This window comes from Monodon monoceros, unplaced genomic scaffold (assembly GCF_005190385.1).
Source record: "Monodon monoceros isolate NGI ecotype Baffin Bay Population unplaced genomic scaffold, NGI_Narwhal_1 Super_Scaffold_13, whole genome shotgun sequence".
Lineage (NCBI taxonomy): Eukaryota > Metazoa > Chordata > Mammalia > Artiodactyla > Monodontidae > Monodon > Monodon monoceros.
In genome coordinates, this window is record NW_021703769.1 from 70,262,011 (window position 1) to 70,282,616 (window position 20,606).

General features: G+C 57.0%; 3 protein-coding genes across 6 annotated transcripts; 1 reads left to right on the top strand and 2 right to left on the bottom strand.

Moving 5' to 3' along the window:
* The first annotated feature begins 630 nt into the window (after positions 1-630).
* Positions 631-5,161, top strand: TBX6 (T-box 6). Of its 2 annotated transcripts, XM_029220913.1 has the most exons (8): positions 631-937; positions 1,020-1,254; positions 2,170-2,437; positions 2,519-2,665; positions 2,743-2,813; positions 3,948-4,018; positions 4,101-4,284; positions 4,367-5,161. In XM_029220913.1, exons 1-8 carry the CDS (start codon positions 820-822, stop codon positions 4,578-4,580), a joined length of 1,308 nt encoding a protein of 435 aa, XP_029076746.1. In that variant the 5' UTR covers positions 631-819; the 3' UTR covers positions 4,581-5,161. The 2 variants fall into 2 exon arrangements, with proteins under 2 accessions (XP_029076746.1, XP_029076745.1); XM_029220912.1 differs by having other exon boundaries at positions 2,170-2,665.
* A 258-nt stretch (positions 5,162-5,419) lies between these two features.
* PPP4C (protein phosphatase 4 catalytic subunit) lies at positions 5,420-12,831 on the bottom strand. 2 transcript variants are annotated; one of them, XM_029220914.1, is made up of 9 exons: positions 12,738-12,831; positions 12,345-12,506; positions 8,824-8,875; positions 8,258-8,308; positions 7,933-8,034; positions 7,145-7,318; positions 6,926-7,052; positions 5,950-6,139; positions 5,421-5,864 (listed from the first exon to the last, which is right to left on the bottom strand). In XM_029220914.1, exons 2-9 carry the CDS (start codon positions 12,440-12,442, stop codon positions 5,735-5,737), a joined length of 924 nt encoding a protein of 307 aa, XP_029076747.1. In that variant the 5' UTR covers positions 12,443-12,506; positions 12,738-12,831; the 3' UTR covers positions 5,421-5,734. The 2 variants fall into 2 exon arrangements, with proteins under 2 accessions (XP_029076748.1, XP_029076747.1); XM_029220915.1 differs by lacking the exon at positions 12,738-12,831 and having other exon boundaries at positions 5,420-5,864; positions 8,619-8,875.
* A 2,385-nt stretch (positions 12,832-15,216) lies between these two features.
* ALDOA (aldolase, fructose-bisphosphate A) lies at positions 15,217-20,396 on the bottom strand. 2 transcript variants are annotated; one of them, XM_029221756.1, is made up of 9 exons: positions 20,364-20,396; positions 17,799-17,925; positions 17,502-17,713; positions 16,975-17,029; positions 16,684-16,844; positions 16,257-16,340; positions 15,965-16,139; positions 15,601-15,800; positions 15,217-15,512 (listed from the first exon to the last, which is right to left on the bottom strand). In XM_029221756.1, the coding sequence occupies exons 2-9, from the start codon at positions 17,908-17,910 to the stop codon at positions 15,417-15,419; spliced, it is 1,095 nt and encodes a 364-aa protein (XP_029077589.1). In that variant the 5' UTR covers positions 17,911-17,925; positions 20,364-20,396; the 3' UTR covers positions 15,217-15,416. The 2 variants fall into 2 exon arrangements, with proteins under 2 accessions (XP_029077589.1, XP_029077588.1); XM_029221755.1 differs by lacking the exon at positions 20,364-20,396 and adding an exon at positions 19,264-19,531 and having other exon boundaries at positions 15,220-15,512.
* Positions 20,397-20,606: the final 210 nt, after the last annotated feature.

Consider the following 20,606-nt stretch of genomic DNA (forward strand, 5'->3'; position numbering starts at 1 on the left):
GTCCCAACTACAACTTCCAGCGGCCCCAGCGGCACCTGCCTGTCTCCTTCGCGCCAAACCTCGGCCCTGGGCCTGCTGGGAAGTGTAGTTCCGAGGGTTCCCCAACGCGGGACCTTCTGGGAAACCCGGGCGTCAGCGGTCAGAGATCGTCGAGCTGTCGGCGTCTCTAAACTTTTGAGACTTGGCCGAGGCTGGAGGTTTTTCAGAATGGGAACTGGGAAGGACTCCAGAGTTCAGGCCTCGTCTGCGGACTCCTCGAGGTCCCCGGTGCCCCGCATTAACAGCAAGCTCTGGTCGCGTCCCTCCAGCCCTGCTCCTTCCCTCCAGTCATGCTTCGTCCCTCCAAGTCTCATCCTCCAAGTGAAGGGGGGGGGTCACCTGCCAGAAAAGTCTGGGGCGCCAAGGTCTGCCCCAGGACTCCAGGCTCCATCCCAGGGTCCAGGCCCCGCCCCTCAGTAGCTTATCCCTAGCCGGGGCTCCCCCCGTGGGAACGGGGACCAGCTGGCCGGAAGCGCCAAACTGCGTCCCTGTCGAGCCCCGGGGATCAATCAGGCCGAGGAGTTAATTATGTAATGAGGGGGCAGGGGGTCGGGGCTAATGAAGCCTGGGGGGGAGGGGAGGGTACCCAGGTATCCGGCCCGCTCTCGGACCCCTTCCAGGCCCCAGGGGTCTCCACCCCAGCCTAACTCCAGGGCCCCAAAGAGGGGAGGGGCTGTGATCCTGGGTCTGGAAGGGGCTGAGCTGTGAGCTATAAAGGGGGCATCTCTCAGCACTGGGGCACTCTAGGCAGCGTGACCTGAGGCCAGACAGGACTACTCCATGTACCATCCACGAGAGTTGTACCCCTCCCTGGGGACCGGCTACCGCCTAGGGGCCCCCCAGCCCGGAGCAGATTCCAGCTTTCCGCCTGCCCTGGCAGAGGGCTACCGCTACCCTGGTGAGCAGTGGGAGCAGCTCCTGGGTAGGAACTGGGGTGGAGGCTGTGGCCCTCAGCTGGCTCATTCTCCTCCCATCTCCAGATCTGGACACTCCCAAACTGGATTGCTTCCTCTCCGGGATTGAGGCTGCTCCCCGAACTCTGGCCGCTCCCCCACCTCTACCCCCGCTGCCCCCAACCCTGGGCACTGAGGCGCCCCCTCCAGCCCCAGAGAGCCTTCATCCACTCCCCGGAGTCAGCCTGAGCCTGGACAACCGGGAGTTGTGGAAAGAGTTCAACTCCGTGGGAACAGAGATGATCATCACCAAAGCTGGGAGGTGAGGGGTCTGGGCCAGGGTCCGAAGACCCAGTGTGTTCCTGGTGGGGGTCTCTTGGGAAAGGCAGAGTCCCCGGTGATGGGGCTACGTGTGGGGATTCCTAGGAAGGCTAGAGCTCTGCCTGAGTTCAGAGTGTGACTGTGGCCTGGGTCAGGGGTTCTTCTGTGGCTGGACCAGGGGTCATTCTGTGGCAAGTGTCAAGGGTCAGTCTGTGGAGTCTGTGGCTGGTTTTGGGACTAACCTATGGCAAGGGTCCTAGGTCAGTCTGGGCCGGGGGCAGAAGGTCGGGCTGGGTTATGAGTTAGTACGTGGCCTAGATCAGGGGTCAGTCTGTGCCTAGAGTCAGCATTCAGACTATGACTGGGGTCAAGGGCCAGCCACTGACCAGCATCAGGGAAGTCTGGCCAGGATCAGGGGGTCACCTTGGAGGCAGGGATATGGTCAGTGTGCAGTCTTTATGTAGGCCAGGAGCTCAGGCACTAGCATGGTGAGTCCCCTTTTTATTTTCTCTGAAGCAAGTTTGTCCAGCAGCTGTAGATTCTGGTGCTGGAGATGAAGTGAGGAGACCAGGGTGGGGAGCAGAAGGCTCCTGGCAAGATTTCCAGAAGAAAAGTGTGTCACTCCTGCTTCTGCAAATGGAGTTTGAGGGGCCAGGGGTCAGGAGTCCGGATTCTGCTCCTAACCTGCTGTGTGACTCTGGTCAGATCACCTGACCCCGTTGGTCCTGTTTCTCATCTGTAAAATGGGATGAGACAAGCTTATAGCTCTAAGATCCCGCCCTCTAAGTTCTGATTCCGCATCCCTCGATTTTCTGTGACAACTGCGTGAGCCAGTGGCTATGCCTTCTTGCGAGTGCTGTGCCCACCGCTGGCCACTGGGTAGCTCCAGGCCTCTCCCATCTCTTCCCCTGTGCAGGCGCATGTTCCCTGCTTGCCGAGTATCAGTCACTGGCCTGGACCCCGAGGCCCGCTACCTGTTTCTTCTGGATGTGGTTCCGGTGGACGGGGCTCGCTACCGCTGGCAGGGCCGGCGCTGGGAGCCCAGCGGCAAGGCAGAGCCCCGCCTGCCTGACCGCGTTTACATTCATCCTGACTCTCCTGCCACCGGTGCCCACTGGATGCGGCAGCCTGTGTCTTTCCATCGTGTCAAGCTCACCAACAGCACGCTGGACCCCCATGGCCACGTGAGGCCCAGGCTGGGACCCCCGGATAAGGGTTGGGGGTGGGACCAGGGTAGGGGGTCACTCCTGTTTCTTCCCTCCCAGCTGATCTTGCACTCCATGCATAAGTATCAGCCCCGCATACACCTGGTGCGGGCCGCCCAGCTTTGCAGCCAACACTGGGGGGGCGTTGCCTCCTTCCGCTTCCCCGAGACCATGTTCATCTCCGTGACAGCCTACCAGAACCCACGGGTGAGTGACCCTGCTTGAGGGGGTGGCCGTGCCCTGCCCAGGCTGTGGGAGTTTTGACTCTGGATGTGCACCCCCAGATCACACAACTGAAGATCGCAGCCAACCCCTTTGCCAAGGGCTTCCGGGAGAATGGCAGAAACTGTAAGAGGTGGGCATCATTCATTCATTCATTCATCGAATGTTTATTAATCGTCCACTGTGTGCCAGGCACTGTGCTGGATGCCAGGAACACAATGTAAGTAAAAGCATGTATTCACTCACTGATTTGACAAATACTTATTTAGCACCAGCTTATGTGCCAGGCACAGTTCTAGGCAGTGAGGATGCAACAGTGAACAAACCAAAGCCCTTGCCCTCATGGAACTGATGATACTCTAGTGGGCGGAGTAGACAAGAGAAATAAATATATAATATGTTAGGGGTAAGTTCTAAGGAGAAAAGAAAGCAAGTGAGGATCAGGACTGGAGAGAGGTATTTATTAGATAAGAGGCCTGGAAATGCCTCACTAAGCGGACATTTGAGAAAAGACTCGGAGGAAGTATGGGAGGGAGCCAGGTGGATATCTGGGAACATGCCAGGGCCCTGAGGTGGGAGCATGCCTGCGGTATGGTGGGTGTGGAGTGAGAGAGGTGATGGGTAGCCAGGTTATGGTGGGCTGTAAAGGTTTCATTCGTTAGGACACTGGCTTCTAACTAACCCCTTCAGAGCTGGCCCTTGCCCTCGAGACACTTAGAGTCAGGCTATAGAGATAGATATTAATTCAAGGATCACCCTAACAAATATAACAGTATCACTCTCGACAAAGGTTATCAGGGAGGGCGTGTGGTGCCGTGGCAAGTCAGGAGGGCTCCTTTGAGGAAGTTATGCTTGAACTGAGACAAGAAGGAGGAGTAAAGCAGGTGAAGAGGGGACAGACGGGGATTCCAGAGTGTGGCTGAAAGGCAGCTAGTGGAGATGGGCAGAGTGAACGAGGTGGCATGAGCTGGGATCAGACCATGCCCTGGCCTTGTTGCTTGGGAAGGAGTCTCCATGGATTCTAAATGCAATAGGAAACCATTAGAAAGTTGTAAGTGGGGAATAAATCCCAGCTCTGCTATTTCCTAGTCATTTAATTCTCTGGCCTTCCATTTCTTCTTCTGTAAAATGGGTATAAAGTGGCACCTACCTGATAGGGTCCCTGGGTGAAATGCCTGGCACCTGGTAAGTGCTCTTATTACCACCATCACCATCACCATTATCGTCATCGTCATCACCATCAATCATCATCATCACTGTTCCCCAGGGAGCGAGACGCCCGTGTGAAGAGGAAACTGCGGGGCCCAGAGCCAGTAGCCACAGCGACCTATGGGAGTGGTGAGTGTAGGCCCAGTGGTGATGGGGCCAGGCCTGAGATGCTGATCCTCCTTAGCCCACACTGTCCCTTCTGTCTCCCCAGATGCACCGGGTGGTCCCTGTGATTCCACACTGGGTGGGGACGCTCGTGAGTCAGATCCAGAGCAGGCCCCAGCGCCCGGGGAAGCTGCCCCGGCCCCAGCTCCTCCCTGTGGTGGCCCCAGTGCTGAGGCCTACCTTCTGCACCCTGCAGCTTTCCACGGGGCCCCTGGTCACCTTCCGACCAGGTGAGTGGGACAAGGGCACAGGGCTGGGCTCTTCCAGGCTGGGGATCCCTCTCCCCTGTTCTGATTCCTCTCTGCACTTCAGGAACCCCAGCTTCCCTGAGGCTCCAGACTCTGGGCGCCCAGCCCCCTACTCAGCTGCCTTCCTGGAGCTGCAGCCCGGGCCACCAGGCTCAGGATACCCAGCAGCGGCACCCCCAGCGTCCTTTGCCTCGCACTTCCTCCAAGGCGGCCCCTTCCCTCTGCCCTACCCTGGGCCTGGGGCTTACCTGGATGTGGGCTCCAAACCAATGTACTGAGCCTTTGCTAAGCCCCTCTGCCTCCCTCCCCATCTTCCATCACAAACCTCCAGTTCCCCTCCCCCAGGCCTGTTGCCCCCTCACTTCCACTGGCCCCATCCCCCACGCCAAATGGCTGCCTCGGGCCTCCCCCACCCCACTTCACACTTTGATTTCACTCCTACCCCCCTCTGGCTTCAAAGCTCTGGCTAAGCCGCTGGGAGTCCAGCTGGGGCCAGCTTCCCCTTCCCGGCTCTCACCTCAGTGTGAATGGAGGGAGGCTCTGCCTGGCCAAATGGGACCTGGGACCAGCACTCCCACCTCCCAGCCTCACCCTTGGGCCCGGCAAGTTCTACCCCCTCGCCCCAGTGCAAGCCACGCCGGTCTCTTCTCAGGACTAGAGTACCTTTTGTTAATAAAACTCCGAAGACATCAGTGTTCTGGAAACATTGAGCTGATGGTGTTCGGCCCGAGTGGGGCTGTGTGAGCACAGGTTCTGTGAGGAGACCCAGGCCCCAGTCTAGACTTGTCATTTCCAGCTGCTTGACCTTATGCATGTAAATCAACACTCTGGGCCTGTTTCCTCTTCAGGAAAACGGGGGAATCAGTGTCTTGACACTCAATGTTCTGAGAATTAAATAGGGCTGCCTGAGAACCCGCCCCTCTACCTAGCACTCAGGAAGCCCTGGGGAGCGGTCACTGTCACTGGATGGGGACCAGGATGCTCTGGGCAAGTTGACTGGCCTGAGCCGCACCTTGCTGGCAGGACTGGGGTTCCAGGGCAGTCAATGTCCTGACGTCTACCAGGCTGCGCTGGCACCACTGCTCATCCCCAATCAATTCTGACACAAAGCCAAAGACCATTTTTCTTCTTTTATTAGATTTTTTTCTTTTTTTTTTTCTTCTCAAAATTTTTATCTAAAAACAAACAAAAAAAAAAAAGAAAAAAAAAGAAAAACAAAATTATTGGAAACTTCACGGTTCAAGTGGGGAGACACAGGAGGAGGAACATGGAGCCAAGGCTCCAAGCCTCTCCAGAAAAGTCCTCACCCGCGAAGTGCCCTCTTTTGGGGGGACAGCATAGCCGGGGACAGCCCCCCAGCCTTCGTCTGAAGAGGGCAGAGTCACAGTGGTCCAGGGGCCAGAGGGGCTGGAGGGGGCAGGGGCCAAAGGGGTCACAGGAAGTAGTCAGCCACGGGCTTTTTGGAGGGGATGCCCCGTGTCTCTTGGGGAGCGGCCTCAAAGATGATGAAATCTTTCTGGAGATGCTCGTCCAGCTCCAAGATGGCTGCCACATTCCCACAGCTGGAAGTCGGAGGGCAGCAGTGTTAAAGGAGCGGGGCGGGTCAGCCTCGATCCCCACCTCGACCTCCCGGCCCAGGCAGCTCACCGGTAGCAGTAGTTGGGTGCCGACCACACAGTGAGTACAGTCTCGTTGAAGTGCCACTTGTAACCTTCCATCACCAGTTGGTGGGCGCGGCAGATCATGTCAATGTCGTTGGCTGCATTGAACTGGGCCACCACGTCACTGCCAAATAGGTAGCCAGCCCCACGGGGGCTCACGCCCCAGCCTGTTGTGTCTGAGGCAGATGAGGGTAGGGATGCCGAGAGGGTGTCTTCAGGGCATCAGTGGCTATCCGCGGCCCTTTGCAGGAGAGTGCCCTGTCCCTCCCCCAGTTAGGCCTGTGCAGCAGGAGCACAGGGCCCGAATGCGTTGAGGGAGCCTGGGGGCAGGACAGCAAATGCTGAAGCAGATAAGCTCCAAAGAAGAAAGAATTTCCTGATAGTTGAGCCACCTCACCATCAGGGTGACCATGTAATTTACTGTCCAAACAGGTACACACAAGAGCGAAAGGAGGTGCTGACAGTAACCACACCAGGACAGCACCTGTGACCCCGGGCTGCCCAGTCGGCAGGGAGGTAGTAACAGGGCAGCGAGGGGCTGCTGTTACAGCACAAGAGCCCTAGACGGGGATGAGGAGGCTTGGCTTTCATCCCGGCTCTGCTCCATACTAGCTGAGGAGGCCCACAAAGTGAGGGGTCCTCAGGGGGCTACCATTCTGGGAGTCTGACCTCTGCAGAAGCCCCTTCACATTCAGGGAGCCGATGATTTTGTCCTCAACAAGCCCCTGAGCAATGACAATCATCCCCACCAATCCCCCAGCTCAAGGCACCCAGCTCCCCATGTTCTCCTCCTCCTCAAGGGTGCCAGCCAGTTGGCCATCAAGCACGGACGCCAGTGAGGACCAGCCCCGCTCTGCTCTGCCCCAAACTCACCGGCTCGGGCTGTCCCTTCAAGGCACCTGCTTTAACCACAGGACCCCCTCAGTCACCCACTAAACTAAGAGTAGAGCTCCTGCCCTCACCTTCAGGGTCGGACCAGAGCAGGTCACACATGGGCCCGTCATGAGGCACCTCTTGCTTTCGGTCAATTGTCCGGATCTGGTCCAGTGTCTGGATGGAGGGGGAAAGGCCCCCGTGCACACAGAAGATCTACAGGGGAGAGCGAGACAGGTGGGAAGGGAGGCTGAGGCCCAGCGCCTCTTCCATCTCTCCCATCCCCGGGAGCTGTGTGGCGGGCCTACCTTGCCATCGATGATGGCCGACAGGCTGAGGTAGTCAAAGATCTCAGTGCAGTAGCGCCACACGGTCACTGAGCCGTACTTGCGCAGACACTCGTCATAAAAGCCGTAGACCTGGGTGATCTGACGGCTTTCGTGGTTGCCCCGGATCAGGGTGATGCGGTCAGGATAGCGAACCTGGAGGTAGGCACCATGCCAGGCCTGGGGTCGAGGCTCTGCTTCATGCTCCTAGATGTCCTCACATCTGCCAGCCCCGCTCCATCCTCATCACTACTGCCGTGGCCCAGATTCATGTCACCTCTGCCTGAACTGTGTTACATCCACCTCACACACTCCCAGTCCCTCCTCCAGAGGATGCAAAGCTGAATCCTCTCCCACCTCCTGCCCCCCTCACATCAACTACAAACCTAATGGCCCCTCCTTCATCCACCAGGTACAGACCAAGCCCTTAGCGAGACACTCAGAGCACTTTGTCATCTAGTCCCTTACAGCCTCTCTCCCCCAATGGATAATGCACCCAGCTGAACTCAACTCCTTGCCACTTTCTGAACTGGATGAGCCTCTATTTCCTCCCCTACAATGCCGTCCCTCTGACCTCATCCTCCAGGGGCCCAATCAGATGTCCCCAAGTCAAGGAAAGCTTCTCTGACCACCCAAGCAGAATGTGTCCGTCACCAGCAGCACAGCTCAAGAGTTGGGGGTGGATGGGCAGGAGATGAGGGCGGAAAGGATGCAGACAGGTCAGGCCTGAGGTGGCCCAGGTCTGGGGTCCAGAAGTCGGGGGGTCCCACCTTAAGTGCCAGCAGCAGGAGGAACGTTTCGACACTGTAGAAACCACGATCCACAAAGTCCCCCATGAAGAGGTAGTTAGTCTCAGGGACGTCGCCTCCCACCTGGGGAGGGAGGAAGAAGGTTCTGCTTGGTCCTAAACTGTCCCCGACCCACTGTGGTGGCCCATTTCCAGTCAAGTCGAGGCCCTTCTTTCACAATGGGCCCACCTGACTAGGGGCCTCTGGCCTCCACTCCACTCACCAAACTCGAAAGTTTCCACTCTCAGTTAAAGGGGTCTTCCAGTCATCCCCCAGGTCACCTTTCCCATTGTTTCCCCACACTCACTCTGAACAGCTCCTTGAGGTCATAGAATTGTCCATGGATGTCACCGCATACCTGGAAGTGAGAAAGCAGGTCGAAACTCAACAGTCCGAAAGCCTCTGCTACCAGGGGCTGTCCTTCAAAACACCCACTGCTTGAGAAGATCCTTATCTCTCTCGGCTAAGCCTCTGCTTCTCAGGGCCAAAAATCTACTCTCCTACTCCAATCCCCCCATCCCGCACTGAGTGCCAAGAGCTAGAGCCAATTCTTTCCAGCTAGACCTGCAGCTCCCAGAGGACCTGGCCCCCTCCTCTCCCTACTCCCCACCAGGCACCCAGGATAAAGTCACTAATAACACACAGGAACACATGGAGTCATCACTCACCAAACTGAGTTCTTCTGCCCTGGTCAAGAGCATCCCTCCAACGACTCCAAAGACCCTGCCCATAACAGCCAATTCTTCTAGCAAAGCTCCCCTGAAGATGGGGCTCTCAGGGATGAGGGGTAGACCTCAGAGCCCACAAGATTAACGGGAATGACCACGTGCCTAAAAGACCAAGCCAGGCTGTGGAGGGACAGCGGGTACTCACTGTGACTGGCGAGTCCACCCTCTGCACGTTGCTCTCCTCCACCAAGATCTCTCTGGAGACAGGAGAAGACCAGGGTCACCAAAGCCGAGCCAGCCCAACCCTATTCCTGACCTTTTCTGCGGGGTAGGGGAGGATATGAGGCTGTCCTTGAACCTCTAGGGGGCAGGTCGGAGGTGTGCAATTTCCCCAGGATAGCCAGACCACAGCCCCACTGCTCGAGACCCTTCTGTGTGTGGCTCCCTGCTGCCAACAGGCCAAAGCCCAAGCTCTTGTTCAGCCTTTGCAAGGAGTCTGGGACTTTCCCAACCTTGACCCTCCATGCTGCTCCCTTTCACACAGCCAGCACTTACTCCCAGAAAACAGATGTCCTCCTCCTCCTTTCCACAGGGCCCTCTGCTCAGAGACCGTGCCCTTGGCTGAGCTCTTACAGCCCTTCTCTCCCCACCACAGGGGCCTCCTCCCGGACTGTCCCAAGCCATAGGGGTGGTGCCCTGGGCAGGCCGGCCATCGGAGGCACCTTCAAAGTGATACGCTGTTGATGCTTTTCTATTATTTATTTAGAGGAAGTGAGGACTTTGTCCTCCCTTTCTCCTTGCAGTGCAGTCAACTTCTACCTGAGTGAGCTTGACATGAAATTGCTTTGTCCGTTACAGACACCTAATAGTAAGTAGTGCCGTGTTTCCAGATCTTGTCCTTGATGATCACAGCAGCCGTGAACACTTCAGTTCATACCACGTGCCAGGACGGTAGTAAGAGCTCTGCACAGATGATGCAGGTCAAACCACCACCCTCGAAGGCAGGCACTGTGATGACTCCTATGGCTCAGATGAAGAAAGCGGCCAGTCACACAGGCAGAAACTGAACCAAGGCAGCCTGCTCCAGAGTGTGGCCCTTACCAAGCTAGTCTGACGTGGGAGGCACTTGCTCAGCCCTCTCTCTCTGCCAGTTCCCTCCCCCAAGACCAGGAGTTCCCTGGGCTTAGGGTGCTCTGTACAACTAAGGTGGCTCCAGGGAGGTGTGCCTCGGTTTCCAGGAGTGGCAGGAGGCGCTGGCGGTGGCCCAAGGGGCCAAACAGCAGCAAGGCTCTCCCACCTGTACTGCGTCTTGTGCCAAACATCCGCCACGTGACTGCTTATAATGACCTTTCCAACCGACTCGGGAGGCTCTTTCCATCCTCATCTGACAAAGGAACTGAGGCTTTAGAGAAAAAGGGGCAGAATCGAGGTCACAAAGCTGGAGAGTGGCTGAATTGGAACCTCGGGGACCCAATTTCCTGAGACTTTATACCAGCCCCTTCCACAGACTCTGGGTTGCAACCTACCTCAGTGCCAGCAAGGCCTCAGCACAGCGTGGGAACCAGGCCCCAGCTCTGTCACCTGCAGCACATCACCAGCCCTCTCAGGGCTCACACCTGCTCACCTTCACTTCCACAACGAACACTGCCGACCAAAGCGCCAGACCCTGACCCTGGATGTGAAGAATCTCATGCAGGCTCCGTAAGGATTTCAAAGACTTGGAGATGTAGAGTGACTTGACCAGGGTCACACTGTTTATAGGTGACAAGGCTATGCTTCATACCGAAGACCACCCCCGATTCAAAACCCTCGGCCGTTCTAATGTGCTGATGTTTTTCACAAAAGCAAATTCAGCTCCCAGGCCTCTGTAGTTCCAAGGTTTTGAGCCTCCATACCCTCTGAGCAAGCAAAAGCTCCTGACACGACCAGCCTCAGCCTGGGCCCCTGGTGGGTCCTCAGGAGGCCATGGCCAGGTGCTAGAGTTGGTCCTCCTCCAGATTGGGCCTGGGATAACAATGGCCACCTCAGGCCTGAGCCTAATACCTCCAAGCTCCATCTTAGGAGCTGGGCAGGACCCTTCCACCCCTCAGTAGCCCCCTGCTGCCTCTCACAGAGTCTGCCTGGCTGTCAGTGAGCGTGGAGTATGGTCAAAGACCTGGATCCAAAACCAGGCTCCCCACCGATCAGCTGTGAGACCAGGGGCAAGACATTATCTTCTCTGAGGCTCAGTGTCCTCTCTGTGAAAAACTCACCCCATGCCCTGCCTATTCCACAGGACTGCAAAGAGCAATGAAGACTGAATACATGACGAGCCACAGATGAGCATTTAAAAGCAGGCCCTGCCTGTTCACCAAATCCATGCAGGACCTGTCCGGCTGTTACAGGTTTGTGTGGGGCAAAGCCAAGCAAAGAGCCCGACGGCCACTTTCTCTCTGGCTGGCCTTGGTCAAATCACTAGGCTTCAAGGAGTCACAGCTTCCTGTCCTGTAAAATGGGCCTAATAATTCCAACCTCACCGGATGGCTGTGGGAAGGAAATGGACGTAAGTTCTTTGCCAGTACAAGGCCAGGCTAACAGTGGGCCTGTTGTTCCATCAATGTGGGGTAGTTCTGCTGGCACTATCCCCACAATTCTCCAGCATGGTGGAAGCCACGGAAAGTTCCTCAGGAGGCAGGTAACTGGTCTCCTCACGGCTGCCCACACATCTCAGGGCTCCACTCCTATTCTCATCCTGCTAGGAATGCCCTTCCTCACTGGGCCTGCCCCCATCAGCCATCCAAATTATTTTCACCTTTCAAGGCCACCTTCTCTTACAATCCTTCTCTAATAACTTCTGTCCGTATCAGCATTGCCCTCTTCCTACAAAATAATTTCAGTAACACCCAACGTTTGTCCAGCACTTACATTTTACCAAAGCCTATGCTAAGCACATCCCAAGCACCAACCATCTTATAGAGTACTATTATCCCCACATGAAGAAACAGAGACCTCAACATCACCAGCACAGCGAGGAAGTTGGCAGAGCTGATTCCAACCTAGTGCCATCATATCCCAAAACCTGGTTCTTAATCACTACATCACCCTACTTGCCACAGAACTGAGTTGGGCCTCCCTCCACACCTTGCTTAATTCTACTCTGGCTTATTGGCTACTATTTCCTAGGCTCCCACAATGAATATGAGAGTGATCCAACTCCACTTTCTTGCATTATGGCCCGAAAAGGGACAGGACATGGAGAACTGGCTTCACGATCCATCCCTTAATTGCTGAATATGAGAGTCCTCACCTGTAAGATAGGATCAATTCCATCCACCTTTTAGGGTTGTTATTGGAATTAAAAGAACACTGTAAACCACAGAGTCTTTAGCTTTTCTGCCTTGAACTCCTGTTCTTGCTGACACTCCCTTTTACCATCTTATTCTTCGAGGTCTATCCCGAAGTTCCTCCAAGAAACGTTCTCTGTTCCCCCCAGACAGATAGGGTTGTTTCCCTGAGCTTCCTAAGTACTTTCTGTAACTAACTCCACTGAAAACACATCATCTAATACTTCAAGTGACTTCATCCAGGTCTGTCTTCCCCCAACAGGCTGGCTGCTCCTCGAGGGAAGAGGCCCTATTCCGCTCCTCTCCAGGAAAGCTTCCAGGAGGAGCCAGGCCCAAAGTTCTCAGCTGGATTTGCCCCAGGCCGGAACCCCAGGCCTCTCTTCCCCGGAGCCACAGGACTCACCTAGCCTTAGCGCACAGGGCCTTAACTTCGCTCTCCTTGATGAGCTCGCAGCGCCGCAGCTGCTCGATCTGCCGGTCCAGGTCGCTGATCTCCGCCATGGCCCACCCCCCGGCGCGGGTCAGAGCCGGGGCCGCCGCCCCCTCCGCACCGCACAGGGGTCTCCTGGGAAAGGCGAAGACAAGCCCGCGGATCAGAGTGTCCCTAGGGGGCGCCGGGTCGGGGTCGGGGGCAACTCGATTCTGGAGCTGGCCCGGCCTCCCCACTCCCGCCTCCCCTCACATCGGCTCCCGGGCCCCCAGCGTCCCACAGGCCGGGCAGCATCCCCGCTAACTCCCGTCGAACCCAAAGGGCCCGCGCTGGGGACGGTGGCCTAGAGGGGTCTCAGACTATTACCGCCGCGGCAACTCCGGCTCCGGCTCCCGGGGGTCCCTGTCTTCCTCCTTCCCTCCGCTTTGGGCCGCCGCCACCACCGCTTCCACTTCCGGCCCCGCCGCGGAAGCAGAGGAAGACTAGTTCCGCCGCGTGCCGGACGTGGCGTCATACACACACTCCCCCTCCCACGCCGCGCCCTTACCCCACCCCCTCAAGCCTGGGAATGGAAATGAGCCCAAGGAACCGGATGTCGGCAACAAGCGGACGGAAGTGATTGTGGGCTAAGCCGATTGGCGCTGCGAGGGATGTTGGGGACCTCAGTCCTGTCCCCCCATCTCAGTGAGGGAAACTGGAGCTGAGCCGGGACTCCACCCTGTAACTTTAAGTTACACGTTTTTGTTTACCTGTTTTAGCAGGCCTCCCCCATTACAATCCCTGAGGGATGGACCTTTGCCCTGTTAACACTTGCAGCCCCAGTGCTTACTTTGAACAAGGCCTGGAACAGTTGGCATACAGAAGTATTCGTTCAATGGTGAAGGAATTCCAGTCCGGATCTCTTTCCAGGGCCTCACAGAAGTCTCTGCTGTGGAGGACCTCCGAAATTAGAAGTGGAGGAGTCCACCTTCCCCACACCAAGCCTATACCTCAGTTAACATGACCTCCCCGATTCCAGAATGGTCCCTTTGAAACCCCTCAGCTGCTTATTGTCTGCAGTTTTACTTTTTTTTTAGAGGAGGAAACTGGCTTAAAAAGGTTAAGTAACTTGTTCATGGTTGCATAGCTAAGAACTTTGGGTTTGAATCGAAGTTGAAGTTTTTGTTTGTTTGGCTGTGTTGGGTCTTCGTTGCTGCCTGCAGGCTTTCTCTAGTTGCGGTGAGCAGGGGCTACTCTTCATTGCAGTGCGCGGACTTATTGCGCTGGCTTCTCTTGTGGAGCACAGCACGCCGGCTTCAGTAGTTGTGGCTCGCGGGCTCTAGGGCGCACGCAGGCTCAGCAGTTGTGGCGCACGGGCTTAGTTGCTCTGCGGCATGTGGGATCATCCCGGTCCAGGGCTCGAACCCGTGTCCCCTGCATTGGCAGGTGGATTCTTAACCACTGCACCACCAGGGAAGTCCCCAAAGTTGAAATCTGAACCCAGGAAAGCTATGTCCTCAGTTCTAGTTTCTTCTTCTGTCACTTACTCTTTCTGGCGCTTTGTCATTAGAAACTTTATAAAACATCCCAAACTGACATTTGATGTCCTCTGCTTCCCTAGTTTCTTGCTGCACGCAGAGGAAGTGATTGGTCTTTAAACAAACTTCCTGGTGTCACAGCCCTTTTGGAATGTCCTTTTTGCTATCTTCTATGGACCCTCAATTTCTAGTTGCTTTACTTCAGACTGTTTCACAGAGAGCTGAGTGAGGCTAGGCACAGAAGTGAGGCCACAGTTTTAAGGGGCACTAGACACCAGTTCTGTTTTGGATGTAGGCAACAGATGCAAATGTGCAGAGAAAGGTAAAGGACTAAGTTCTTAAATTCCTACAAGGTACTAAGTTTCTATGCAGTGACTATAGGCATTCAGTAGGTCCACACATCAGAAAGGTGAAGTTTTTTTTTCCCCTCTAGAGGAGAGCTCAGACAGGAAATGGTCCACATCATGAAATTTGGGAAGTGGCAGGACTATGTCGTTGGTTATGACTAAGATCTTTAATACCCAAAAAGATCTGATATAGTTACTATTACACCCCAGCCTGGGTGAACGGAGAAGGGTTCAAAGCACGGTATAGGGAAGTGCAGGGCCCTCATTCTGGCTTCATGGAATGCAGAAGCCACAGAGGTTCAGTTCTTAACCCGGAACCTGAGCTCCACAGTTCTGTGTGTGTGTGTCTGTGTTGTTGAAGTGGATGTCAGAGAGGATTCCAGGTTCTTCAAGGGGTTCCACAGCCCAGAGTCTAAGAAGTCAGTTCTAATCCCACCTCCTTTTAAGATGGGAAAACAAACAAGCTTAACAGTGCAGATGAAGAAGACATGCATTAATAATCTTGTTTCAACCAAGAAACAGTGAGGCAGGATCGCCTTAAGGACAAATTGGGAATAACAGTACCTACTCCTGTAGAATACTTATCATGTTGTACGGTCTATAAATTCAGGAAATCTTAGTTTCTGTCAGTGGCTGTTTTTTTGTGACAGGGGCCTTCTACACCTGTGAGTTCTGGGCCTAAAACTGAGGCTGAGGCTGCAGCCTCCTAAGACCAGCAGTTCCACGTGCGCTTGCCCACCGTAAGCCTTATCAGATGCTGCTGGTAGAAGGAACAGAGAGCACTGGGTGGTTGGAAGAAAATTCACAAGCTCTTCTCTTGAAGCCCTGGGCAAGTATTAAACAAAGTATTAAACTAGTCCACCTCCTTCACCTACTTTTCTGCTCAAGAAGGAAGAACATAATGCCAGGGCACTTTCTCCTCTGGGCTCTGCCACCTCCCCCAGCCCTCCCCTGCCCTAGACACCACAGACATGGACAACAGACTCCCCCTTAAATAGTTGTTTATTGGCAGTAGGCTGGAAATGGCGGAGTTAGCGTACACAGACAACACCAGGCATCAGTGTCACGAGGGAGGCAAGAGTGACGGGAAAAAGCAGCCTGGAGGCCCCCTCTCTTCCAGAGTGAGTGTGGGAGGGGGCAGGGCCTGGAGTGTTGAGGGGGCAGCCTTAGAACACCTCCGCTTAGTAGGCGTGGTTAGAGATGAAGAGGGACTCACTGGCTGCAGCCCCCGCCTTACCACTTGGGGTGTACTTTCCTTGGCAGGCAAGGCTGTTGGCCTAAAAGGGGAGAGGAGCCAGAGTGAGAAGGTTCCTTCTCAGATCCCATCCACCCCAGCACCCTGCCCACCTCCTGCCCCATCCTCACCAGGGCTCGCTTGACGTATTCTTCCTGGGCAGCCTTCAGGTTCTCCTTCTTTCCACCCCAAGTCTTCAGGGCAGAGGCCTGCAGGGCTCGGCCGTAAGAGAAGGTCAGCGCCCACGGCTTCAGCAGGTGACACTTGTTGATGGCGCTGAGGTTGATGGACGCCTCCTCTTCACTCTGGCCTCCAGATAGGAAGGTGATCCCTGTAGAAGAAGGGGGTGAAATGGGGGTAGGGGCTGTATTCAGAGACCCGGGGGACTGGCAGGAGGCCCTAGAAGCTGACCTGGAAATTAGAGCACATGGGCACAAGGTTTATGGGTACAGTCTGTCTACCTCCCAGAGGTCAAGATGAGGGTGTGGGTCTCACCAGGGACAGCGGGGGGCACTGTGCGACGCAGCGCTGTGACAGTTGCCATGGCAATCTCCTCGTGAGAATATTTATGGGTGCAGGCATGGCCTGGGGTTACCATATTGGGCTTCAGCAAGGTGCCTTCCAGGTAGATGTGGTGGTCACTCAGAGCCTTGTAGACAGCAGCCAGCACCTACAGCAGGGCGGGACCAAAGTGGGGTGGGGTGAAGCAGGGAGGGGTACGGGGGTCAGCCCCAGGGCCCCCAGCCCAGCTCTCTAGCCCACCTCACTGCCCAGGCAGGCAACCTACCTTCTCGGTTACATACTGACAGCGTTTCAAGTCATGGTCCCCATCAGGGAGGATCTCAGGCTCCACGATGGGCACAATGCCATTCTGTGGGGTGAGGGACAGGGCAGCCTTGAGGCCTCCAAACCCAGAGCCCCACCTACGGCTCTCCACAGCCACTGACCAAGATCTTATCTCCATGACGACAGAGACCCCTGGCTTCACAGCCCTTGGCCGATTGCAGGAGATCAGCCATCTCCCCAGATCCACCTGCACAACCCTTATTCTGCTCTTCTGCTTGCAGAGCCCTCCAAGGGCCCAAGCCTCGTGCTTGGTGAGGATCCGGAGCAGTTGCCTTGGGGAAGGTAGGTAGCCTGGCACATGGGTGGCAGGCTGACACGCTGGAATGGAAAGAGGTGGGAAGTGGCCTCTTGGGGACCTACAGGCCCACCTGCTGGCAGATGCTGGCATAACGGGCCAGGACGTTGGCGTTTTCCATGATGGCGAGGGTGGAGGGGGTGTGTTCCCCTATCTTCAGCACACAACGCCACTTGGCAAAGTCAGCTCCGTCCTTCTTGTACTGGGCACAGCGCTCCGACAGCCCATCCAGCCCTGTAGAGGGGACGGAGGAATCAAAGCATGGCAGAGGAGGGGGCACGTGGCTCCCACACACCCTGGGCACCCAGAGGGGTACCGAGCTGGGTGGGCTGGTGGGTAGGGCCGGGAGCTAAACGGTTCTCACCTTGGGTGGTTGTCTCGCCGTTTGTTCCTGCCAGGGGTACCACACCCTTGTCTACCTGTTGGAGTGGGGCAACAACACAGGACAGGGAAGTGATCTCTAGTGCCCTTTTCTCCTCTGTAGCCCCGCCCTGTCCCAGCTTTACTTCATCTCTCAAGTATCTTTCCTGGTTTGCAAATGTTTCACATAGTCACGTTGTTATCTGATCCTATAGAGCAGGACACACACAGAGAGCTGGGGCTCCTACCACTTACTAACCCTATGAGCAAAACACTTCATGGCCTTGAGCGTCTGGTTTTTCAATTGTATAATAAGTGTAACACCTGCCTCTCACAATTGCAAGGATTAAAAATGCCAAGCAGGTCCCATATGTTTCTAGCTTTTTCACACATGATTTGGAGGTGATCTGGGGCAGACTCCACCCAAGTCTCCAGGCTCCCGACCCGAAGTTCATCCCCCAGCCTGCTACTCCGGATTTCTTTCCCCCAGATCCATCTTACATCTCACACCCTGAGGCCTAGCCCCCTCACCTTGATGCCCACAACGCCGCCCTTGGCTTTGATAACTTGGGGGAAGGGACGCCCATCATCTGTCTTCTGATAGAGTGTCTCATGAAAGAGGATGACGCCCCCAATGCAGGGATTCACGCGGTCGTCGGCAGTCAGCAGCAGTTGGCGGTAGAAGCGCCGGTTCTCCTCGGTGTTCTCAGTGCCAATGGACTGCAGTCGCTTGGCAATGCTCCCTGGAGGGAAGCATCACATGGGAATAAGGGGATCGGCCTATCACCCCCAGCCTGGGGCCCCCCTCCCGCTGTGCCCTGCCCGCACCGGTGGACTCGTCTGCAGCCAGGATGCCCTTGCCCGGGGCCACGATCCGGTGAGCAATGTCAGAGAGCTCCTTCTTCTGCTCCGGCGTCAGTGCTGGGTATTGGTGGGGCATGGTGCCTGTCGGTTCCTGGGCAGGAGACAGACCAGGGAGGGCTAGTTAGCAGGGTCTTCCCGTGGTCTCCCAACAAGCAAGGCCCCTTGCCTGGAGGTCAGGGCAAAGGTTCCCTACCTCCCCTGCCCCACAACTGGCAGGGCTTGGGGCACTTCCTGTCCCCAGCTCTCCCCTACACCCGACTTCCCTATACTAGGCCTGCCTCCTGTACCTTTCCTAACTCTGTTTGTTGCTGGGTGTTGCCCAGCTGAGGGTGGGGCTGTATACTGGCATCTGGGGTAAAGGGAATAGGCCAGAGCCACGGACAGGCAAGTCACGTGGAAGCCGGACCCTCCTGGCTTGCGCTCTGCCATGGGGTCACCTTGCCTGGAAGCAAAACCGAACCAGAGTATTTTAGAATTAGAGGTTGTGCAGAAGGCAGAAGGCCCAACCTCCTCATCTGAAAGGAGCCTAAAAAGGGAAAAGGTCTGTGTTTCAAGCCACACCGCAACCCTAGAGCCAGATGTGAGCGTAGCACCCAGATCTTCTGACTGTTACAGGAGTGTTCCTTGCAGAGATCCCAGGGCTGGCTCAGGCTCCATGGCCTCAAGGACACCCCAAGGTCAGGCTTCTCCCCCCACGGTGGGGGGAGGTTGTTAGAAAAAGGGTGTTAGGAAAAAGGCAGGAGGGTCATCAGAAGCCCAGAAAAGGGCCGCAGAGGAAGCCTAGCCCGAGGTGGAGGAAAGGGGTGGTTTGTCGCTCTCACTGCTCATACAGGGTGAGAGAACGTGGAGGAAAGGCAAGCGCCCACCCCCTCCCCTGAAAAATGCTCATGTCTGCTCTGCGGCTGCAGCTGTTCCAGGCTCAGAATCAAGGTCACCCGATAAGGAAAAATAGGGAAAGTGTTCATGGGGCATCAGAAGCTGCCGAGGGGTTTCCCCTCCTCGGCGGGGGAACCCGTCTCCCAGGACAGGGACCAACCACCCGCTTTCGGGAACCCTGAGGCAGTACATGAGCTGGCCCCCACCCCTCGGGGCCTCCTAGGATCCCTGCAGAGGCAAAGGGGCCATAATACTTGCACCAAGAGTCCTAACAAGAAAAGGGGAGGGGAAATGGTACTTCATCTCGCCCTGCTTCCTTCCTCCCTGCCGTGACTCAGCGCGGAGCGGCCCTTGGACTGCGCAGCAAACCGCGGGAGCTCAAGCTGGAAGAGTTGGGGAGTCTGGGCTAGGAGCACAGGTGTGGGTGGTGGTGGAGAGGGGAGATGCTGGGCCCGGATGGGGGGCTCCGCGCGGACGCCCGACCCGCCACTACACCCCGGATCCTTCCCCACGACACTCTCCCTGACCTTCGCACGTGGCGAGGGGCGCTCACCTGGCACAGGAGAGGGGCGGATTGGCGGGGTGCAGCGGTGGAGAGCCGCGGGCTGGCGAGTGGACTGAGGGAGCGAACGCGGCAGTCGTCACCGGGACTCTGGTTCTGAGGCGCGTTCCAAGGGGAACGCAGCCTACTCAGCTCCCGAGGCGGGGGCGCGCGGGGGCGGGCGGGCAGCCGGTGGTGCCGCGCCTTATAAAGGCACCGCTCCACCCTCCGCGGAGATTTTCCCTTTGCAGGGGGCCGGAGGCGCCCCGGCGTCCAATTGCAGGCGAGGGACTGTGTGAGAGTCCGCCCCCCGAAAGGCGAAGCCCGGAGGCGGCGCTTGGGCGAACACAGTGCGGCGAGAACACGATCCCTTCCCCCACCCCGTCCCCCTCGGACGTGACTCGGGCCACATCCCGCGGGTCGCGGGGGCCCTCCCCTCCCTCTCCCTTCTCCTCCCCCCACCCCCACCCCTGCTTGGCGTGCTTTGGGGCGCTGTGACTCAGCCGATTTGGGGCACCAGCAGAGATGGGGGTGGGGTGGGGGTCGGGTCGGGGAAAAGCGGGTGGCACAGCCCGAGAAGACTGAGGCTCAGCTTCCCCCGCCACGGGCCCAGTCCAGCGGCCCGGGGCAGCCCCAGCTTCCGGCTGCGCCGAGGCAGCGTGCGTCGCGTTGTAACCGAACCCAGAGGTCAAGCGACTGCGAGCCCCGGCGGAAGAGAGGGCGGCGAGGGCAGGCACGGGGAGCGCGAGGAGACGGCAGGGGTTGGCAAGGGGCGGAGGCGAGGCGGCAGCGGTTCCGGGTGTCCCGCGGGGAGACATCTGCGCCCCATTCCGGCGGGTCTGGCTCCCGCCGCCCGGGCCGCCCCCCGAAAGCCAGACCCAGCGGAAACCCGCCAGCTACCGCTCTGCCCAAGCAAGTCTGGGGATGCGGGGCCAGAGTCCCTGCGAAACTTCTCCCTGGCACTGACTTCCTTCTCCAAAATAAAATCCGTCCCCCAGCTGTCAGCCTCCCAGATATTTTTCTAGCCTCCCCATCCTACCCGCCAGGTCTCCCCTCTTAATGCCGACGCCTTCAGCCCAGCCCCACCCCCGCTCCGTCCTGCTGGCGCCCACCTGCGAGGAGGAGGCCGTTGGAGCGGGCAGAGCCTGGTCGGCAGCGAGTGAGTCAGGCCACACCCGCGCTGGGTTATAAGGCAGCTCCTGCCCTACCCCCAACCAATGTCCCCGACCTTCTCCGGTGACCCTTGCCCTTTCCTCGCCACAGATCCCCTGGCAGGGGATCTATATTTAGGGAAACCTGAAGCTCCTGACATTCATGCCAGCTGGGGGCCTAAAGTGAAGGATGGGGAGGAAGCT

What these genes read in the sequence shown, in the direction of transcription:
- TBX6 (XM_029220912.1), top strand. Translation starts at nt 820, where the DNA reads ATGTACCATCCACGAGAGTTGTACCCCTCCCTGGGGACCGGCTACCGC. An exon ending in AGAGGGCTACCGCTACCCTG is followed by an intron (nt 938 to 1,019) that starts GTGAGCAGTGGG and finishes TCCCATCTCCAG; the next exon opens with ATCTGGACACTCCCAAACTG. An exon ending in AATGGCAGAAACTGTAAGAG is followed by an intron (nt 2,814 to 3,947) that starts GTGGGCATCATT and finishes ACTGTTCCCCAG; the next exon opens with GGAGCGAGACGCCCGTGTGA.
- PPP4C (XM_029220914.1), bottom strand. Translation starts at nt 12,442, where the DNA reads ATGGCGGAGATCAGCGACCTGGACCGGCAGATCGAGCAGCTGCGGCGC. An exon ending in GCCCTGTGCGCTAAGGCTAG is followed by an intron (nt 8,876 to 12,344) that starts GTGAGTCCTGTG and finishes TCCTGTCTCCAG; the next exon opens with AGAGATCTTGGTGGAGGAGA. An exon ending in TCCTGCTGCTGGCACTTAAG is followed by an intron (nt 7,319 to 7,932) that starts GTGGGACCCCCC and finishes GCCTACCTCCAG; the next exon opens with GTTCGCTATCCTGACCGCAT.
- ALDOA (XM_029221756.1), bottom strand. Translation starts at nt 17,910, where the DNA reads ATGCCCCACCAATACCCAGCACTGACGCCGGAGCAGAAGAAGGAGCTC. An exon ending in GCGGCGTTGTGGGCATCAAG is followed by an intron (nt 17,030 to 17,501) that starts GTGAGGGGGCTA and finishes CCACTCCAACAG; the next exon opens with GTAGACAAGGGTGTGGTACC. An exon ending in GTCAGTATGTAACCGAGAAG is followed by an intron (nt 16,140 to 16,256) that starts GTAGGTTGCCTG and finishes GCCCTGCTGTAG; the next exon opens with GTGCTGGCTGCTGTCTACAA.